Source organism: Thunnus albacares, chromosome 6, assembly GCF_914725855.1.
Source record: "Thunnus albacares chromosome 6, fThuAlb1.1, whole genome shotgun sequence".
Taxonomy (NCBI): Eukaryota; Metazoa; Chordata; class Actinopteri; order Scombriformes; family Scombridae; genus Thunnus; species Thunnus albacares.
The window spans coordinates 7,312,598-7,332,449 of NC_058111.1; the positions used below are offsets into that span (position 1 = coordinate 7,312,598).

At 41.1% G+C, this 19,852-nt stretch overlaps 3 protein-coding genes across 5 annotated transcripts; 2 read left to right on the top strand and 1 right to left on the bottom strand.

Annotated features, from left to right (window-relative positions):
• Positions 1-153: 153 nt before the first annotated feature.
• On the top strand, positions 154-9,072 carry LOC122984460. 3 transcript variants are annotated; one of them, XM_044354925.1, is made up of 16 exons: positions 188-254; positions 595-716; positions 997-1,147; positions 1,312-1,624; positions 2,280-2,458; positions 2,567-4,021; positions 4,112-4,251; positions 4,787-4,961; positions 5,517-5,612; positions 5,975-6,167; positions 6,259-6,806; positions 6,918-7,062; positions 7,147-7,378; positions 8,023-8,154; positions 8,378-8,464; positions 8,558-9,072. In XM_044354925.1, the coding sequence occupies exons 3-16, from the start codon at positions 1,111-1,113 to the stop codon at positions 8,894-8,896; spliced, it is 4,071 nt and encodes a 1,356-aa protein (XP_044210860.1). In that variant the 5' UTR covers positions 188-254; positions 595-716; positions 997-1,110; the 3' UTR covers positions 8,897-9,072. The 3 variants fall into 3 exon arrangements, with proteins under 3 accessions (XP_044210859.1, XP_044210860.1, XP_044210862.1); XM_044354924.1 differs by lacking the exon at positions 595-716 and having other exon boundaries at positions 154-254; XM_044354927.1 differs by lacking the exons at positions 188-254; positions 595-716; positions 997-1,147 and having other exon boundaries at positions 1,537-1,619.
• Positions 9,073-10,095: 1,023 nt separating this feature from the next.
• bckdha (branched chain keto acid dehydrogenase E1 subunit alpha) lies at positions 10,096-16,901 on the top strand. The gene is made up of 8 exons (XM_044353559.1): positions 10,096-10,390; positions 11,935-12,111; positions 12,236-12,322; positions 12,419-12,527; positions 13,483-13,644; positions 13,757-13,963; positions 14,059-14,200; positions 15,923-16,901. The coding sequence occupies exons 1-8, from the start codon at positions 10,295-10,297 to the stop codon at positions 16,263-16,265; spliced, it is 1,323 nt and encodes a 440-aa protein (XP_044209494.1). The 5' UTR covers positions 10,096-10,294; the 3' UTR covers positions 16,266-16,901.
• b3gnt2l (UDP-GlcNAc:betaGal beta-1,3-N-acetylglucosaminyltransferase 2, like) lies at positions 16,404-19,780 on the bottom strand. The gene has a single exon (XM_044353560.1). It carries the CDS (start codon positions 18,561-18,563, stop codon positions 17,313-17,315), a length of 1,251 nt encoding a protein of 416 aa, XP_044209495.1. The 5' UTR covers positions 18,564-19,780; the 3' UTR covers positions 16,404-17,312.
• Between the last annotated feature and the right edge of the window lie 72 nt (positions 19,781-19,852).

Sequence of the window (19,852 nt, forward strand, 5' to 3'; positions counted from 1 at the left end):
AAGTTCTGAGTAATCGCACATTCTACCATGCGAGTCAACTAATTGACCTGACCAACAAGTATGATATCATTTTTGAACCCGTTTTCAAAAGAAATTTCCCGGTGAGGGGGGGTTTTTCTGAGGACTACAACCACCGAGAAGGGGGCGTAATTTGAAGCTGTCCAAATCACACAGAGCCGCGCGAGATTTCAAAACGAGATGTTGTCGGCAAGATGGCAGCTCATGTAGGGACAGCAACCATGGTAGAGACAACGGTAGGCATATTTACCCGGGATAACGGTTTAAACTGAACTGTATAAGTGATTTTTTATATAGTAGTAACACACATTGGTATCTGTCTTAACGTTGTTATTAAAATAAGTAATATTTTTACGTTCTGGCGGGATAATAACTGTTGGCGGGCAAACATAACAAGAGAAGCTACAGCTGTTAGTCAAAAGTTTACATACACTTGTAAAGTACATGTATGTCATGGCAGTCTTGAGTTCCAATGATTTCTACAACTATTTTTCTGTGATGGAATGACTGGAACACATATGTCTTTGTCATAAAAAAACATTCATGCATTTTGGTTCCTTTATAAATGTATTATAGGTCTGCTGGAAATATATATCGTTGCACTCTGAATACGAGATTCTTAGTTGTGATTACTACCAGTTGGATGTTGACATGAACCTGCCATACTGGTATTCCAAAGGTCTTGTCCACCAGCACAGGTGATTTCATTTATTTTGTCTCATTAGTTAGGTTGAAGTTGTTTAGGTCTGTGCTTCATTGCTGAGGTGACTGAACTGCTTCATGAATCATAAAAGTGCAAGTTGTGCCACTCTTATCAGGTGCACTTCAGCTTGAATAGAGAATTTAATCAGTTTACTGAAATTATGTGGATGTATTACACCTTCAAGGGAACATGACTCCTTTGGCAAGTGTTGTAAAGTGTTTATAATGTGCGAAAGAATAAAAATCTTAGTTTTTTTTTTTTACATTTGCTTCCAGCAACATCCAACAGTTTGCAGGGAAGGTATCTTACAAAAACCCCTTTGTGAAGGCCCAAACTACAAATGCCAGTTCTGCAGCAAAGTGGGAGAATATGCATATGTTGCGGCACATATGCAGACCCACGAGAAGTCAGCTGTTAAACATGGAGGTACTTGTCAGTTTAAATAAATGTTGCAGATCTTGTAAAATATACAAACTGTCCAAACTGTAGTAATGTTAAGCATTTTATTCCAATGGGTTTTATTTTGAACATTGATTGAAGAATAAAGTATGTATGAGTAGTTTTTAAACTGGATTTCTCTCTGTTTGTAGGGTATAAAATGTACAGATGCCATGGCGGATGTGTCAAAAGCCACCATTATCACTGCTGCTATTGTACAAGGATTATAACCCGGCAAAATTTATTTTTGAGCCACGTGCAGAAATGTGGGTTAGCTAACCCTCCAAAAGGTCCCGGTGCCCCCGCACCCTCTGGTGCCACCGTAGCCCCCACCGTAGCTTCCATCGTCTCTGCACCCTTCATTGTCTCTGCACCTACAATCGTCTCTGCAGCATCCATCGTCTCTGCAGCCTCCATTGGCTCTGTATGCTCCAGTGTCCAGTCCTTGACAGCCCACAAGGCAAGGCAAGTTTATTAATATAGCACCATTCAGACACAAGGCAAGTCAAAGTGCTTTACAGTTGCATAGAAATACATTGAAAAGAAGACATTAAAATTGCATTTAAAAAAAGAAGTTGCATATTTCATTTATTGGAAAGCCACAGTACACAATAATGTTTAAAGCCCTGTTTTTAATGAGCTGAAAGTTTTAGTAGACCTCACATATTCAGGAAGCTTGTTCCACAAGTGGGGAACATAGAAACTAAAAGCTGCTTGTTTTTGATCCTGGGAACACTGAGTAAACCTGTCCCAGATAACCTGAGGGGTCTGGACGCTTCATAACGTACAAGTAAATCAGAGATGTATTTAGGCCTGAGACCATTCAGTGCTTCATAGAAAAGTGCAGTGCAGTGCAGTGATTTAAGGAGTGGTGTAATGTGCTTCATCCTAGACCACCCTAAACCAAAACCTTCATCCCGCTCCAGCATGACTGAACGTCGTTAACTAGTCCATCCACACAACGATATGACACTGTAGTTTGTGTTTTCTGAATGATCTAATGTAAACAAGGTTGTAGCTTCCTAAGTATAAATCAAATTCACTTTTTGTCCTCTATAAACATATATAAAATGTTTTAGATGTTGTTACAGTATTTAATTTTTTCACCTTTTGTATTTAGAAACCTGCACGTCACAGTACGGAGGCGATCAGATGGCCGCATGCGTCTGGAGTTGTGCAAAGAGTGCAGACTGTACCACTGTCCTTTCTGTCAGCCATCTGTCTACAAACCAAAGGGAGAATACGCAAGTGTTTGGACACATGTGGAAATTCACCGAATGAGGGCCTTACAACATGGAGGTCAGAATCTACTCGTGCTTGAAATATATTGATAATTTATCCAATCAATAATACAAAGTACTACAAGTAACTTCTTCCACACTTATGAATTTTGTTTTGTCTTTACAGAGTATAACATTTACGTTTGCCATTTGAAGTGCAGAGGAGAAAGACATTTTCACTGTCCGTACTGTCCGAAGACAATTATTACTCGGAAACAGTTTGAAAGTCATATGGATAAATGTGTGGCGACACAAAGTTCAACAGCAGCAGCCACAGCGGTCCAATCAGCTGTTCCACCTGGCGCTCCTGCTCGACCCGCGGCCACGGTCGGCCAGGGCGCCATCCTCCTGCTCAACCTCACTACACCCGTTCAGCAAACAGTTACGATCGAACAGTGTTCGGCTCCGCCCGACCGCCCTGTTAAAACAAAAAGCACATTAGATCAGGGTCCTGCTCCTCCTCACGGCCCTGTTGAGCCCACAACAGTCGGCCAGCCTGCTGCTCCACACGTCCAGCCTATAACCCCTGTGGTCCACCCCGGTGCTCTAACAGACAACCTTGTTAAACCAACGGCTCAAATATTCAGAACAGCGGGAAGAAAAATAAAATGTCCAATGTGCAACTTATACTTGAATAAAAAAAATCTAAGAAAACACAAACTCAGGAAACACTTAATTTCTGAGATAGACATAACAGCCAAAGACCATCTTAGAAGTCAGTGTATTGATTCTCATAACGGGGTTTATGCTGTAGCAAAGTCCTATAAAGCCACTGCAGTACCAGTTCACGTCATCAAAAAAAAATCTGGCAGCACACACAAAATGTTGTGCGGAGAAGATCGGTGTGAGGTTATTGCAGATTTCCGAAGGAGGAGCGGTTTGACTAACAGCCAGTGTCCCCACCTGCGATCTGTCGATTTTTGTTTTACGCACGCAAATATAGAAGAGCTGAAACCTGGTGTGCTGGAGCAACTGGTTGCCAGTAAATGGATTGGAAAGGACATGGGGGCCAAGTGCCTCGACCATCGTGACCAAGCGACACAAAACAGGACCCCACTCGTTACTCTTGTGGCTCTTGGCGGAAGTCATTGCATGTATTTGTCTGTGTTCGAGCCCAAAGTGTCACAGTACAGTAAGTTAGGAAGAGTGTTTGTGACTTATAACATAAAGCGAAGGTTATGGCATTGTGATTGTTCTCGTGGGAGAATTGCTTGCTTGCACAAATGTGCAGCCAAATGGTATCTCTTCCAAACCAACAAAGAGTTATTTTCTTCAGATGCCAAACAAGACAAATCACTAAGCATTTCTGAGTTCACAGAGGATTCGCCTACGGAAAATTCAACTGGAATTGTGTCAGGAGAGGAAGGACTGAAACAAACGGCAAAATACATATACAACCAAAAAAAACTGCCCTCTGTGTTTCCAGAAAAAATCATCCAGTTTGACCCTGAAACACACTTTTCAAAGCGTTTGGTTCCAGCTGAAACTGTCTGCCAAGATTGCCCAGGTCATGTTTCCTTAACAGAGCCGGAGCTGATCACCAACAAAGCGAGAGTCATTACTGTGACAGGAGTGATGGAAGGTTTGTCATCTGTTTACATGCTGGTAGTACAAAATGGTAACATCTTTGTGTTTAGGCAGTCCTTGTAAGACATCTTTTGATATCTTTCAGATATATCCACCTTTTTCAAAAAGTGTCCGAACTGTGAAATGGTCTACTGTTACCAGGAGTGGAGTGAGGGTCTGCACAATTACAACAACCACGCAATCCTGAGTCTGGAACTCTGTTTGTTGCTGCGAAGCCTGATGAAGGTATTTCATGAAAGAACTCAAAAGTCATTGTGGTTTTGAGATTCAAATACTTAAAGGAGTCTGAAATCTGTTGTAAAATAACAGTCCTATGAACACTGAAAGAGGTTTTCCTGGCTGTTATATTCCTCTTGTTCATACTGACCATTAGAAGATCCCCTCCAAATGCACTTAGCATCAAATTCCCTCTTTGTGTTTCCTCCTTCCTGTTGAGCTGCGGTGGAAATATAGTAACAAAAAGAGGGACTTTGGCACAAAAAAGACTGTAATGTTGAAAGCTTCATATTAGCTTCAGATAAACTTTTATATACATTTTGTCCTCCATCACTTACATTGTAAATGCATCATGAAGGGATCTTCTAATGGTCAGTATGAACAGGAGGAATGATTACAGCAAGAAAAACCTGCTTTAGTGTTAATTTGGGCTCCTGACTGTTGTTTTAAGACAGATTTAAAAAGCTGTGAATCCGTCCTTTAATTATTCTCAGTGAAATTATTACCTGTCAGTGATCATTTTTGTCTGCTTTCTTACGTTTAGGATCACACCACTGATGGTGGAGTGGTGGAGGTGCTGGAGCGGGCTGTAGGTGTCAAGTCTCCATATAGCGTGGATGTGCTTCAGGCATACCTCCACTTTGAAGCTCTTACCAGTCACAGCTGTCCGTCCTCAGTCATGTTGGATCTTTATCAAAAAGGGGTTTTCAGCATTGACGGTTAGTATTACTAATTGGAATTAAATATTAAAGATAAATGAATAGTTAAAAGTTTGAATATAGTTTCAGTAAGATTTTCTTTGTCATTTTACATTTTAAATCCACATCTCAGTGGTGTTTCTTTTACGATCAGCAATTTATTAGCTAGTTGAGCATTGACAAAGTATACACAAATTAATCTTACATGTTATATATACTATATAAGCATATATAAGAAGTGCTTGTACAATAATGATGGCAGACCCGTCGATAGAATATTAATCACAAACATGAATAAGACAAACAAACAAATCAACAGAGACCACAACAACAGAGAAAGGAAGGAGGGTTAGCAGTTGTGTAAACAAACAACAACAATAAAAAATAAATAAAAAATAGGAGTTTTCTCTCAGCTTCATGTCCTAGTGATGTTGTTATTCTTTCTAATAGTTTTTAATATGGCTACATTTCAATGCTTTCATTTAGTATCAGAGAGTTTTCCTGTCTCTTTCTGCTGCACAGTCATCATACTTATAATCAGTGTATTTAGTAAGTTAATCACAAACATTTTCACAGGGATGGACCTGCCAGAGTCTTTCACTGGAGACGCAAACGAAGGAGAGTTCTGGGATACGGTGTGCATAGAAGTGATTTCTAGCGCCCTTGTTGCTCGTAAGTGTAATTTGGAGACTTGTAGAATCCACAGATTTTCATTTTGAGCCAGAGACATCCATCAAGATTATAGAATTTCATTGTGTGTTGGTTTAGTGACCTCAATCTAGTTGGCATTTGGGAGAAGTCCTGTAATATTAATATTATCTTAAGCATTACTTTGCAATCCTTGGGGAAACCTTGGTTATTCTACAAAACGTGTCATTTGACTAATGAAGTTATGTGCAGTTTTATATGTGAAATCTGTTGAGTCTGACACTTATGCATTAGGCCTGCTGTGAGTAAAAGCAAAGTAGCAATCTTAGGTATCGTTATGCAGGTTCATGCATTTTTCCTTTTACTATCTTTTTTTGTAAATACAGGAAATGCTACCAGCGTTGCCTCCATAAACAGCAACCTCAAAGAAGCTGCAGTGTCTGCCGTCACGACCTCCTTCGCCCTGGCTGAGAGAAAGAGGCTCAGCAAGCAAAGAACAAAGGAGTGTCACAGAGCTGTGATCAGATATCTCGTGAAAGGATTAAATCCCTTGTCCACAGTAGAGTCACCATGGTTCAAGTAGGTCTTATTATTCATCTTTGGATGCACAAATGTGGTTATTTACATCCGCTGATAATCTGCATTTTCATTTGTGTGTTTTTTCACTCAGAGAAATGACAGAAACGTTAAACCCAAAGTACCAGCTGCCCTCCAGAGATCAGCTCATAAATACACTGATACCTTCATGGTACTTGTTGGAGAGGAAGAACCTCATCAGAGAGCTGCTTCGGGTGTCCAAGGCTGCCGTGACGTGCGACTGGTGGACAAGTCTTGCCCACGACCGTTACCTGACAGTTACTTTACACTTCATAATGAAAGGCCAGAAGAGGCAGAAAGTGCTCCGTACAAAGTCAGTTTTCGACTCTCAGACAGGCGCAGCGGCAGCGGAGCTGATCGGCCGTATACTGGAGGAATATGGCGTCAAAGACAAAGTTGTCGCCATGACGGTGGAAAACGCATTCAATATGGACTTTTCCATCAAGAAATTGCCGTTAAGGAAGCTGAGGTGTTTTGCGCACATCCTAAGTCTCGCTGCACAGAAGGTGCACACCAGCAACACTATGGCCAGATGGGCGTCAAAGATAAGAGACGTTGTTGTCTGGATCAAAGGGTCTTCCAATGCTGAAACAGTTCTTCAAGAGAAACAACAGCTCTGGAGTGAGTACATCATCATCATCATCATCTGTATCTTACTTTTTGGCTGTTTTTAGATAGTAGCTGCAGTATCTCACACAGAAAATGAATGTCAGAATCACACCTGTCTTTCAGATCTACCAGAGCACTCTTTAATAGTCGACGTCCGAACACGTTGGAACTCGTTTTACCTCATGGTGGAGAGGTTTGTAGAGCAGTACGCTGCCATTCAAGCCACCACCACAGATCCCCGCCTCAAACTGTCTGTTGAGAAGAAAAGGTAATGGAAGTTGTATAATTTAGAATGCAATATAGTTAATGTTGTGAAAACAATAGATTTATTTCACCTACATTTACTCCTAAGGCTTGAAACGCTCTCAGAGGCCGATCTCCAAAAAGCAGAAGAGTTCATCAGGACCATGAAGCCTCTGTATAGATCTTCGCTCTGCGTCTCAGCCGACAAGAGTCCAACTTGTAGTCAGATATTTCCTATCCTGAAGAAACTGGAGGCCCACTTTGAAACCCAGGATGAGGACTCTCTTTTCATAGCCACACTCAAGGAGAAAGTCTGGGGTGACCTGTCTACATGTTATAAGGTACGTTCAGTACTTTCCACAGGAGAGCAAATTCAAAAGGAGACGTTTCATTATTGTCCTGATAAATTCCATCTGAGGTTGTGGTGATTCCTTATAAAAGTAGATTTAAATTATGAAGTTTTATTTAGTTTTCCAGGTATATTTTCAGTGAGGTGTCTTTAGTTGGTAAGAGTACTGTAAAGTTTTATTTTTCTAGTCAACCTTTATTTAAGCAGTCTCTCAGAGGCCGGAGACCTCTTGTGCAAGGGAGACCTGGCCAAGATGGCAGAAGAAAGATTTGCAAACAAAACAAATACAAAAGACTGAAAACACACAACAATACTAAAAAGGTCAAAAAGAGCCAATAACAGAGCTCATTTACCATAGAATTAACAATAGTCTTAAATTCACCCAGAATATCCACTGTCTAAATGTTAATTACCTTCTGCAGACTATTCCAAGTGGCAGAAAACATGAAGGCTTTCTTTATCATCTCAGACAGTAAATATACATCTGACGTAATAATTTAAAGATGAAATAAGTTTGCAGACCCAGAGTTCAGTGTTTTGACTCTATCCCAGGTCTGACTGCACTCTGCTTTCTTCTTACACACACATATTTAATGTTTTGATTTTAACAGCCAGAGTCTGTTTGCTTTATTTCAGGACGGTGACACTTGGAAGTTCCTACAGGAGGCGAGCGCGATGGACCCGAGGTTCAAGAACAGAGTTGACTCTGACGAGATCTGGAACAGAGTGAAAAGTGCTGCAGTTACGGTTACAATCACAACGGGGCAGGTAATCTATTTTCTTTACCAATATTACATTTGTTCTGCTTTGATATGCCGTATTCCAGCGATATCTGTACTTATCAATAGACCATATAGTATAGATTCAAAGTCTGAATCTACCGTCAGTCATCTCATACACACTCGCAGCTGAAGTAGTAGTACATGCTGGCCTTTTTGCCTGTTTTTGAACTCATCCATGTCATTTTATTGTGATTTACTTTTTTCTTTAGGTGTCAAATCAGGAGGATCACAGACTTCATCAGGAGGACAGTGACGCTGATGATGTATCTGAGCAAAATGACGAGTATTCAGATGAGGTAATGCCATCCGCAGGACACACACGTTCATTGTATTTAGTTCAGATTGTCTTGTTTTAACACTTTTTTTTTTGCTAAATTTCAACTTTCCAGACTCCATTGCCCAAAAAACCGAGGTTAACTGCCCTGGAGGAGCTTTTTGACGAGGAGGACAGAGCTCTGAAGAGCGGTGCAGCAGCAGAAAAGACCCTATCCATCCTTGAAAGAGTCCAGCGAGAAATACAGCTGTACAGAAATCTGCCTGCGATACCCACATCAGAAGACGCTCTGGCCTGGTGGTGGGAGCGACAGGACATGCTGCCTCTCCTGTTTGAACTCTCCAACTCATACCTGTGTATCCAAGCATCGTCAGCAGGCGACACAATCAGCCAAGAGAGGTCACATATTGTACCAGAACAGGCGGACATGCAGATTTTTCTACAGAAGAATTGATCAGATGTGACAACCGATACATAAAGTGTTAAAATCCTGTTATTTACAATGAACATGTTCAAGTAGATCGTTCACTTTGCTGCTGTTGAATGAATATTAGGTTGATGTAACAACCAAGAGTATAAACATGTTTTCATGTTATGTACATTAAAATAAAAGGATTTTATATTTGTTCATACAAGCAAAAATACATATTTTTACATCACAAAGGTACTACACAAAAAAGTTTATAATTACAAGCCCTCTTTTAAATATAACTGGTATATTGTGTAACTTGAATGTACTTCACACAGTAAAATCAGTCATTCTACTTTGAAAAAAGTAGTATTTTATCAAATCAAAGTATTTTTTGCTTCGATAAAGTGACCATAAACTTTTAAAAAGGCAGGAATTGCAGAGCAGCATACATGGGTGCAGCTGCAGGAGTTATTTTCTAAGATTTTGTTGAACCTCGATATGACTTTAATAAGTAACCAGTAATGTGTTGCTCTAGTCTTCAAACAGTTGTACAACACTTTTTAACATAACAAATCTCATGTATTTGAGTGATATGTACCTCAAGTAAAAATCTATTTGAGTAGGAAATTATAGCACTAATTTCCAACCCTGAATAGGCCACAAGTAGTAGTGGTATAGGTAGTAATATCAGTCAATTTTTCTAACAATACTCATTACCAATGTGTTGCAGCCAGTCTGGTCAAGTATGTACAGACTGAATACTCCAATCTGTACACACATGGAGGTAAGAGATGCATGTGTTGACAATTAGGGCAACCATATGTGAGAGTAAACTATCACATTAAGATACTTTTACCCAGTGGGAAGCCTACAGCACCCCAACTTTGAAGAACTGAAAACAGAATCTGAAGGGCCACATAACAACACATCTGTGAATCACCGCAGGATGCTAATGTCAACTGCTGGAGGCTGAATATAACCCTTCATATAACCTTCACATCAACTTTTAAATGCATTTTTGCAAAAAAAATGACTATGGATTTTGGCCCCCAACACTTACATTGAAAGCACATTTGAAGGGGATCTTTTAATAGCCAGTATGAACAGGAGGAATGAGTACAACGTGAAAAAAACCTCTTTCACTGTTCACATGGCCACCTGACTGTTGCTTTAAGACAGACTTAGAAAATTGTGAACTTGTCCTTTAGTATGATAACTTTTGGTCACTGACTTTTATTTTGGAGGTTTGGCCGGATATCGTCATTGTAGCTGACTTGACGCTGCTGCCTGCAGGTTTTCACAGACCCGGAGAGTGGTGGTGGACTGGGACAGAAGACCAAACGCTTGTCTTAAAAGATTTTGACATATTCACTCCAGAGTGCGAAACTTTTGACGAGCTAGAGCCGACTGTGGACCGTCCTGAAGACGGCTGTGAGCACCATGAACAAAATATATGGAGTCTGTTTCCATGCTGTTCGTCAAGCGGCAGGTCTGAAGGCATCGAGGTTGCTTCAACACAGAGCCTTCAGAGCCAGTGTAAGTGACTGTGCATAACTGTTAGCTGAACAACTTCTGCCAGATAGCTGCAGTGAGCTAAATAATAATAATAATTTAGCGAATGTATCCCAAAATGTTGTTGCAGCATTGGTGTGATTGTGGCCTGGGAAACCAGAAAGTCGAATCAGGCATAATATTAATACTTGTCATGGAAATTTGGCTTATCAGTCACAATATTGTGACGTTTATGTGTAAAGTAGAAAATTGTGATTAAGGTTAGGAGATAGTTTGGGTTGTTATGATCCATTTGCGAAACTCTCGCGAGATGTATAAGTGTCGTGCCATCATTGTGCGCGTTGTTTGTCATTGTACAAAATAATTATGTTTTATGATGCGACAACACTGTGGTTGAAGGTCTGGTTAGGTTTAGGCACAAAAATACAACACTTGGTTAGGGTTAGGGAAAGATCATATTTGGGTTAAAATGATCACTCTCGCGAGAGCTTTCATCCAGAATTCAGAAGGACGCGTTGTTTGACTTATTCAGTTATCGCGATAGGTTGTGAAGCCGCTAGCTTAGCTAACAACCTTAACGTATTTTCTATCTTATCCCGACTCTCTTACGCAGTCATGTGGAGTCCAGCTGCAGTTGGCCGCATGTGTATGCGAATTAATGTTTTGAACTTTAATCGGCAGCTTGACAGACACTGGTGCACCTTGTATTTGTTGTTTGTTACTGCTCCGAGGTCGCTAGCTAGCGGCAAATATTTTAGCTAGCTACGTCCTGATTGGTCGAATAAAGGGGCGTTAGGAGGAAACTTCCGTCACCAAGTTCAAGTTGACAAGTGCTGCTGCGATAACTGCGTTGTGCAGAGACAGTGACGCTAAAACTCTTGTCATGAAAAAGAAAATGTATTTAACTGAATTGTTACTTTTGTCTCAGGATGTGTTGTTAGTTTGGTGTCGAAAATGTGTCATTTCATTTCATCTGACTGTAGGAAAACTCAAAGATATTGGCAATAACAATCTGTCAAGTTTTTCACATTATACCGTTTGTCTTGAATATGTAGTTCAGTCACAATGCAGTGCAAAACTTAAATGGAGCTAGATAATGTCAGGACAGCCTCAGAAAACCAACAAATGAACGAGTTGATCCTTTTGAAATAGATCTGTTCAAGAGCTGGTTGTCTTGCTCTGAAGTCATAGCTTGATTGACAGTCCACACCTTGGATAACTTCCTGTTAGCCCAGTACAACACAATTACATTTACACAGTACATTTACGTATTCTAACTGCCCACATGACATATTATTAGGACATGGTATCATATATTGATATATATATTATACATAGATAATTACAATCTCAGCTGTTGGGCCATATTCCATTAAAATCACTCTGCATGATATCACATTATCAGTTTGGCATTCCGTTTCAACAGAGCAGCTGCAGAGTTTTTGTCGGGATGTCATCATTAAGAGAAAGATGAATAGTTCTTTGTGGCATCTATTTCAGAGAGGGCCTTCCTTTGACACAGCCACAGTGACATTGTTAAAAAATAATGCTTGCTTTCAACCTCACAGGCGGTGCACCGTCAGCAGCCCTTTGATTCGTCGATGGAAAAGCCACAGTTTCCTGGAGCCTCAGCTGAGTATGTGGATCACCTTGAGTTCATCCAGCCCAATGTCATCTCTGGGATCCCAGTGTACCGGGTGATGGACCGGCAAGGCAATATCATCGACCCCACTCAAGACCCTCAGGTACAGTCAGCCTGCTTTACACCCCTTTGCTGTTAAAAGAGGCACTAAACCCTCAACTCCTGAAACACTTTGCAGGGCAAAAGCTCAATCATTGGCTGTTTTTGTGTGTTTCTTCCCTGTTCAGCTCTCCAAAGAGACAGTCTTGAACTTTTACCAGAAGATGACTCTGCTGAACACAATGGACCGCATTCTTTATGAATCTCAGAGACAGGTTTGTTTTTTCTTTTGTATATCCTGGTTTAACCAATGGGACAAATGTAGTAAAGGTGTGTAAATTTTTTTTTTGTTGGGTTTTTTTTTGTTACAGGGTCGGATTTCCTTCTACATGACAAACTATGGTGAGGAGGGGACACATATCGGTAGTGCTGCTGCTCTCGACCCAAATGACCTGGTCTTCGGTCAATACAGAGAGGCTGGTAAGGATTAGACAGCGTTCGTTCAGATAGGACTCTGGGTCACATTTATAAGTTAATCAGTGTCAGTAGCGAAAATATGTCAGACACCAAAGCACTGCTCCAAGCTTGATGGGCAATTTTTTCTAAAGAGATATACTAGTGCTTGCTTTGGTGCAAGTTGTTTGAGGCAAACAAACACAAACATCCATGTCAAACTGCAGTCATTCACTTCAGGGAGTCAGTCTTCATTTGTAGATCACATTATGTAGGAACAGCAGTAAAACATATACATGTAGAAATAGACCAGTCAGAGAATATATCTTGAACAAAATTACAAACCAAGAACATCAGGTAAACACAGAACTGTTAAATCGTAAATATGAATCACAACATCACATCAGGAAGAATCTCAAATCTGCGTTCTTTGACTGAACTACAATCCATTTTACCAGCAGCTGTCAATCACGTTATTGATTCTTTCAGTAGTGATCTGATTTTAGATTTCGCTTCAGAAATCTTTGTTTCACCGTTTATTAACTACACATTTTTTTTGAGAGAAAGGTGTGTAACAGGAAGGTAAAACATCCCCCAACCTGTGTCAACCCCTGTTTTCCCTCCTACCACTGTGTACTCTCTTAAATGCTGTCTCCATATCCATATGCCCACCTAGTTACTGTCTTACCCCCGTTCTCTCCTCTTACCCACTGTCTCACACTCATATCTCCTGTATCACTGTCCATATAACCTCCAAACATTTGGGTCACCCCATATATAGCCCCTGCATGCCAATTGCTGCCCAGCTGTGTGTGTGTGTGTTTTTAAAATAACCTTTGTTAAAGGGAAAAAAGATATACATTGCATCTATTTGTATTTATGCTAACAAACTAAAAAGGTACCTGAGTATCATGATAATCAATGGCCCTGGGTGTTCTTGTCTTGTGAGTGATCGTGTTCTAATTCCTGTGTGGCCCTGCAGGAGTGCTGATGTATCGAGGTTTTCCTCTGGATTTGTTCATGGCTCAGTGCTACGCTAACGCTGATGACCTTGGAAAGGGCCGGCAGATGCCCGTCCACTACGGCTCCAAAGACCTGAACTTTGTAACCATCTCTTCTCCTCTGGCCACACAAATTCCTCAGGGTGAGCTCATATCTCGCACGCAATTTTATGCTTGTTTGAACTACAAAATCAATTGCACACCTCTGCTGTCTTTAAACACATGTTAACACCTGTAAATATGTGTCTGTTTCAGCGGTCGGAGCTGCGTATGCAATTAAGAGAGAAAACACCAACCGAGCTGTAATCTGTTATTTCGGAGAGGGAGCAGCTAGCGAAGGCGACGCCCACGCTGGCTTCAACTTCTCTGCCACCCTCGAGTGCCCTATGATCTTCTTCTGCCGTAACAATGGTTACGCCATCTCTACCCCCACCAACGAGCAGTACAGAGGAGACGGCATCGGTGAGAAGCCTTGCTGTGGTTTTCTGCAGTGTCTGATTTGAGATCCGCAGCTGCTCTTTTGAACACACCTTTCAATTCTTTCTCTGATTGAACAGCTGCTCGTGGTCCCGGTTACGGCATGATGTCCATCCGTGTCGATGGTAATGATGTGTTTGCTGTGTACAACGCTACAAAGGAAGCTCGCCGCAGGGCCGTGGCTGAGAACCAGCCTTTCCTCATTGAGGCGATGACCTACAGGTTAGTTGATGTGTGAAGGATCTGTGACCATTGTGCATTTTCAAACTGAAAATTAACATCAAGCAGCTTTAAGGCTCACAGTTTAATACTCCTAACTGATTTATCTACTCAAGGTTTTGGTCGTTACTGGTACTATTAGAAATGTTGATTTTTTTTTTTTTTTTTTTTTGCAAAGTAGCAGCTACCAGGCAAATGATGGTAAAATATGCAAATGGATGGTAGATTTGCTTCACTCACCAGCCAAAAAAACAATGGTCGTCTGTTTAGTGGCTGCTAAAATTTGAACATACATAAGCCATTTGGCCAGTGGACAAAAAAGTTAATTTTGCACCCTGCTTGTGGGTAAACTGTCCAATCAACAAGACGACCACAACCATTGTGCATCTGCTCTCTGCATTAACATTATGTTACGTGGAACATCTGTAGGTAAAATCATGAACAATGAAAAAGGCTTAGAGTCTACAGCCATCTTTGCAGCTCTGTGAGGATAACATGCTCTCAATGATAGCGCTAGCATGTTGACGTTTAGCAGATATAATCTTTACTATGTTCACCGTGTTGGTTTAGCAGGTTGTCATGCACACACTTGTTTATTAGCACCAAACACAAAATACAGCTGAGGCTGATGGGAATGTCATGAGTTTTGAAGGTATTTGGTCACTTCAGGAAGATGAAATTTTGACCTGATGGTGTCGCTATATGAAATGTCAGCAGATCAGAGCTATTACAATTCATCCTCTGGGGCCCATCAATGTGTGAACCAAATTTCACAGTGATCCATTCAATAGTTGTCAAAATATTTCACTAAAGAGTCTTGGTAGCGCTGGATGAAAAGTCTCACCCACCTCCGCACTTCCAGAGCAAAACCAGAAAAACAAACAAAAGTCAAGAAGAACAAAGAGAAACGAAAAAAGAGAAAGAATCATTACTAGATAGAGAAACAAAGAACAACAAACAGGTGAGGCCACACAACCGGTTTACAGGGTGCATCAGATCAAACTTATTGATAGACAGCTATTCGGACGATAACCAAATTGTTAGGCATGTTTTTAATCAGATATCCAAAGCAGACATAGAATAGCGAGTTAGGAAACTGTTGAACACTTTTCAATTTCAATATTTTACCACTTTACACTATCAGTGTCTCTGGGCGATATATAAGTTGCAAGGTTGTAAACTAGCAATCGATGAAGTTAGCATATTAATCAAAGGTTTGCATTTTAGGAGAAGAAAAGTTACATTCTACACAGGCTGAATAGTTCTCTGTAACAGCCACGAATGGTCATTTACTGTCACTGACTGATGTGATCAAATAATCAAGAACAGGTTTAGTTTTTTGTCTGTGGTCATTACAGCAGTTCTGACCTCAGTGACTGAACTTAAGTTTGAATTAGTTTAATTTGATTTTAACTTGTGCAAATAAACCAAAGATGAAAAGAACGATGCAAAGTAATGTGAGGGGAGAAGAAAAGCACCAAAAGGGAGTATTGATTACCTTTACCTAATAATGAATGTAAAACAACATTCATGATTTTAGGATATCTATGGGAAAAACATAAATAAAACAGAGGATAAAGCCTTTTTAAAATATGTTCTGCAGGACTTTAAGAGAACCAAAAAAGTGTCGGTTGACGTGCAAAATTTAATGAAGGGTTGTAGAAAATGTACTTCTAACATGTTGTAGTATAGAAAAATGGAATAACGATACTTTTCATCCTTCAGAGTCGGCCACCACAGCACCAGCGACGACAGCTCGGCTTACCGTTCGGTGGACGAGGTGAACTACTGGGACAAGCAGGACCATCCCATCTCCAGGCTGAGACATTACATGACAGCCCGCAACTGGTGGAGCGAGGACGACGAGAGGAACTGGCGGAAGCAATCCCGCAAGATGGTGATGGAAGTGTTCGAGAGGGCCGAGAGACGCCTGAAACCCAATCCCGAGCTGCTCTTCACCGACGTGTACCAGGAGATGACGCCCAGCCTGACCAAGCAGAGGGAATCCCTGTGGAGGCACGTGCAGCAGTACAAGGAGCATTACCCGCTTGATATGTATGATAAATAACTGCACAGGCTGACCTGACGAGAACGAACGAGTAGTGATTTGGTTAACGGATATGGAGTGGGTGAGGAGTGAGACTGGGATAAACTGTTGCACATCTTTTACTGTATTCATAAAAAAAACTAGTTTTGATATAACACGTCATTTCTTCTGCACAACAGAGCGGAGTGGAGGATTGTGCTTTCAGAAATATATTTCATGCCTCTGGGTTTGGTGCCTTACGTTTATAGATTTACTGTCGGTAGTGGAACACTTTGAATGACACCTGTTTCATATTAAACCATCATCATCATCATCAATGTTCTTATTTTTAAGTTCAGCAAAAAGCAGCAGTTTGAAAGCGGTTTGCATACAAAATCAAACAAATCCAGCAATAAACGGTGGAGGTTTAACCTTCTTGTGCATCTTCCTTCTGCCAACTTCTTCAGTGGTATTTAATAGGTTTCCTTGTGTATCATTGAGGTGACTGATTTTTTTCTTATTTGAATGGTTTTTAGTATACTCACCCAAATTTTAGATGGGTTTGTATGCTGTAATGCTGTTACACACTATCCTAAATCCCAGAACTGTACACTCATTTAGCACAAATTACATGTTTGGTGTTTTGTGTAAAATAAAAGATCGAACTTGGAACTTTCAGTTGTCTTTTTTTTTAATTTAAATTCAATATCAAAATGGGAATTGGGTTAATCAAACTCTAATCAAGTTGACAATGAAATGTTTTAACCATCAATGCTCAAACAGACCAAAAAGAAAAGTTGAAAACTCCTTTAGCTATTTAAGATTGAATATGTCTTCCTATCATGAAACTTTAAAAAGTTGCTTCACTGCAAATTTGCTAATAGAACGCCTCTGCATCTTTTTCAAACAAGTCCTTGCAAGATGTCAGCAGCAGAAAACAAAACCGTTTACTAAAATGGCCTCTGCTGCAACTGCATGCAACAGGACAATGGCAGAAACTGATGGAGCCATGACTTTGATATGTTCTGCAGTCAGTATCAACTCTCTGTCGCTGTCTTCTTTGCTCAACAGTCCTGCTCTATACTCAGTTCAACAAGTCAAGAAGGGACTGTGAATGCCCTTCCACAGCTTCTTCATCTGCTGTGGGGAGCGCTGGTGAATCAGAATAAGATCTTTATGGACACACAGATTCTCACGATCCTCCTCCTTGACATCGAAGGTCTGAAAGCCTGCGTGTGCTTCAGGAGCAACATCCAGGGCTTTGGCGCACATCCCGGTGTAGACGTCGTCGATGGGGAAGAAAGGAATGACACGTGAAACGTAGTATAGGGGTCGCAACAACGCTCCAGATATGATAAAGCCTCCTCCCCCAGCGTAAGCAGGGTACGGGCCGTCATAGAAGCTCAAAGGAATGTAGTACTTGCTTTTAGGGTCCCTGAGGGGGTTTGCTGTGCTTATAACATGTCCAACATACAACCGAGAGGCCTTTGACGGCTCCAGAGACTGAAGGTAGCTGATCAATGCTGGTGTGTTGACGAATACATCATCATCCCCACTAAAGACATAGGAAACATGGGGGCAGTTTAACAGTGTCCACTGGAGAACCATGTTCATTTTGAGTGTCAGGTTCAACAGTGATTCGTGGAAGTCCCACTGCAGGAGGTCCCCAAAGCTTTGCGCTTCAAATGAAAGCAGAGGGCTGAGGTCAGGGTCATCCAGGGAGGAGCTACCCAGGAAGAACACGGTGCGTACTCTCAGTCCAGCCTTATACACCTCCTCTCGACCCCAGGTCTCCCGCACCGCCTGTCTCCGCTCAAAGTTTCCAGGAGTTGACTTGATAGCAAAAAGCAGGAAGATCTGATTGTCTCCCTTCCCCTCATCAGAGACGCAATTGTTGGATTGATTGATCAGGAGAGGAGGAGACCTGCAATCCATGCCCTGTAAAAAGTCCTTGAACAAGAGAGGGTAGGAAGTGATGTCGTGTATGTTGGTTTGCAGAAGCTCTTGATTTGTCTCCCTGCATTGCGACCAACTGGAGTCATCTCTGAAAAGGTCTTCCCCCTTGTCCAGACGCCTGAGGGCCGAATACAGCAGACGGTTCCAATAGGCTCTATTTTGAGGGATGCTCTGTCTGAGGCCTGCAGAAACAGTCACATTGTGGAAGTCAGGGGGAGGTGTGGTGAAGCTCTCCTGCTTGGAGGAGAAGCTGGGGTGCTTCAGGAAGTCCTCTGATCCAGCCTTGTGACTGTAGCTCGTCTCTAGGTGTAGGGACGAGTAGAAGAAGATCAGAAGTAAAGTGCCAATGAGAACCATGGCACTGAAGGTTTTAATACGTCTCATTGGTGTGAGGTTAGTAAAACAAGCCGTCCGGGTGTGTTGCTCTTAGAAATGGATCATCTTTCAGGGGGGTTGGTCCTGGGACCTTATTGTCTTCAGGTTACAAAGACTCCCAGCAGGTGACAGGCAGGATGTAGGCTACCTGCCAGCACGAAAAACACAGTGGTTACAAGACACCTTAATGTAACACATCACAAACTTGACATCCAACCTTAATTAAAAATGCATGATGCGCTTCAAAAAAGTGATTTGTTATTCATACTGCCTGATTTCCCCGTTGTTCCGTCACACTGCTCTTCCAGAGCTAAGAACATAATGGAAGCACATTTTAGAAGTTATAACTTAGGAATAAGTTTGAAATCAAATACACAAATGTACATAGGCTATTAAAATAAATGTGGTTGCCTTTCTATTCTGCATTTAGCATATTTTAATTTGCTGAGGCCTGTAAACCACTAATTGATCTCATCATTTCAAGGCCTCATGGTTTTAAACATCTAGTGAGCTTGAAGCACTTAGGCCTAATAAAAATGATCTGCTTTCAGCGCAGACCTTCTGATAAGTACAGTTGAAATGTTTTGACAAAAACACCGGTGGTGCTATCTGAATGTGTGCAGGTGATGTGGTCTTTAAACAGTCTGCAGCTTTGCTCTCTGGAACACATCCTGCTCTCTAGTGTTTAATTAGAAGCAAACTGGCTTTGTGCAAATAACAAAGCAAAGTTGCCCTTAGGGCTCTAGCTGATTAACAGCAACAGATTAAGAGCACACCTGAGGTCTATGAATTTAAGCACAAGACAGACAAAATTAACTGCATATCTCACACTGCCTCTTTGCTGTTATGAGGTACTTAAAATGAACATTTTCTTTTTTTCATTAGTGTGAATTATAATATAATTCTTATAATTTGATAAACCTGCCTAGACTTTACAGAGAAGCCTACAGTGTTACAAAAAAAAAACCTTTAACCTGGAGGTAAAAGCGTCAACCAGTCAAAGAGAAAGTCATTTACCATGCAAGTGTTGTAAAATACTTACTTATCACAAGATGAACGCACACCGAGCAAAAGCTGAAGCAAATGTTTGATGACAAAAGAACAAAATAGTATCCAAGAGTGTTCACGCCCAATCGCCAGGTGAGCAGGTGCACAAGACCACATCATTTAGTTTTCAACCACACATTTTTTTTTTTTCCTTTTTTCTCTTTGAACGGAACTGGAGCAGCAGAGCGATGCGAGCACATGCAAATGCAGCTCTTCACATGAGATCAGGTAAACAGCACTGTTCACACAGA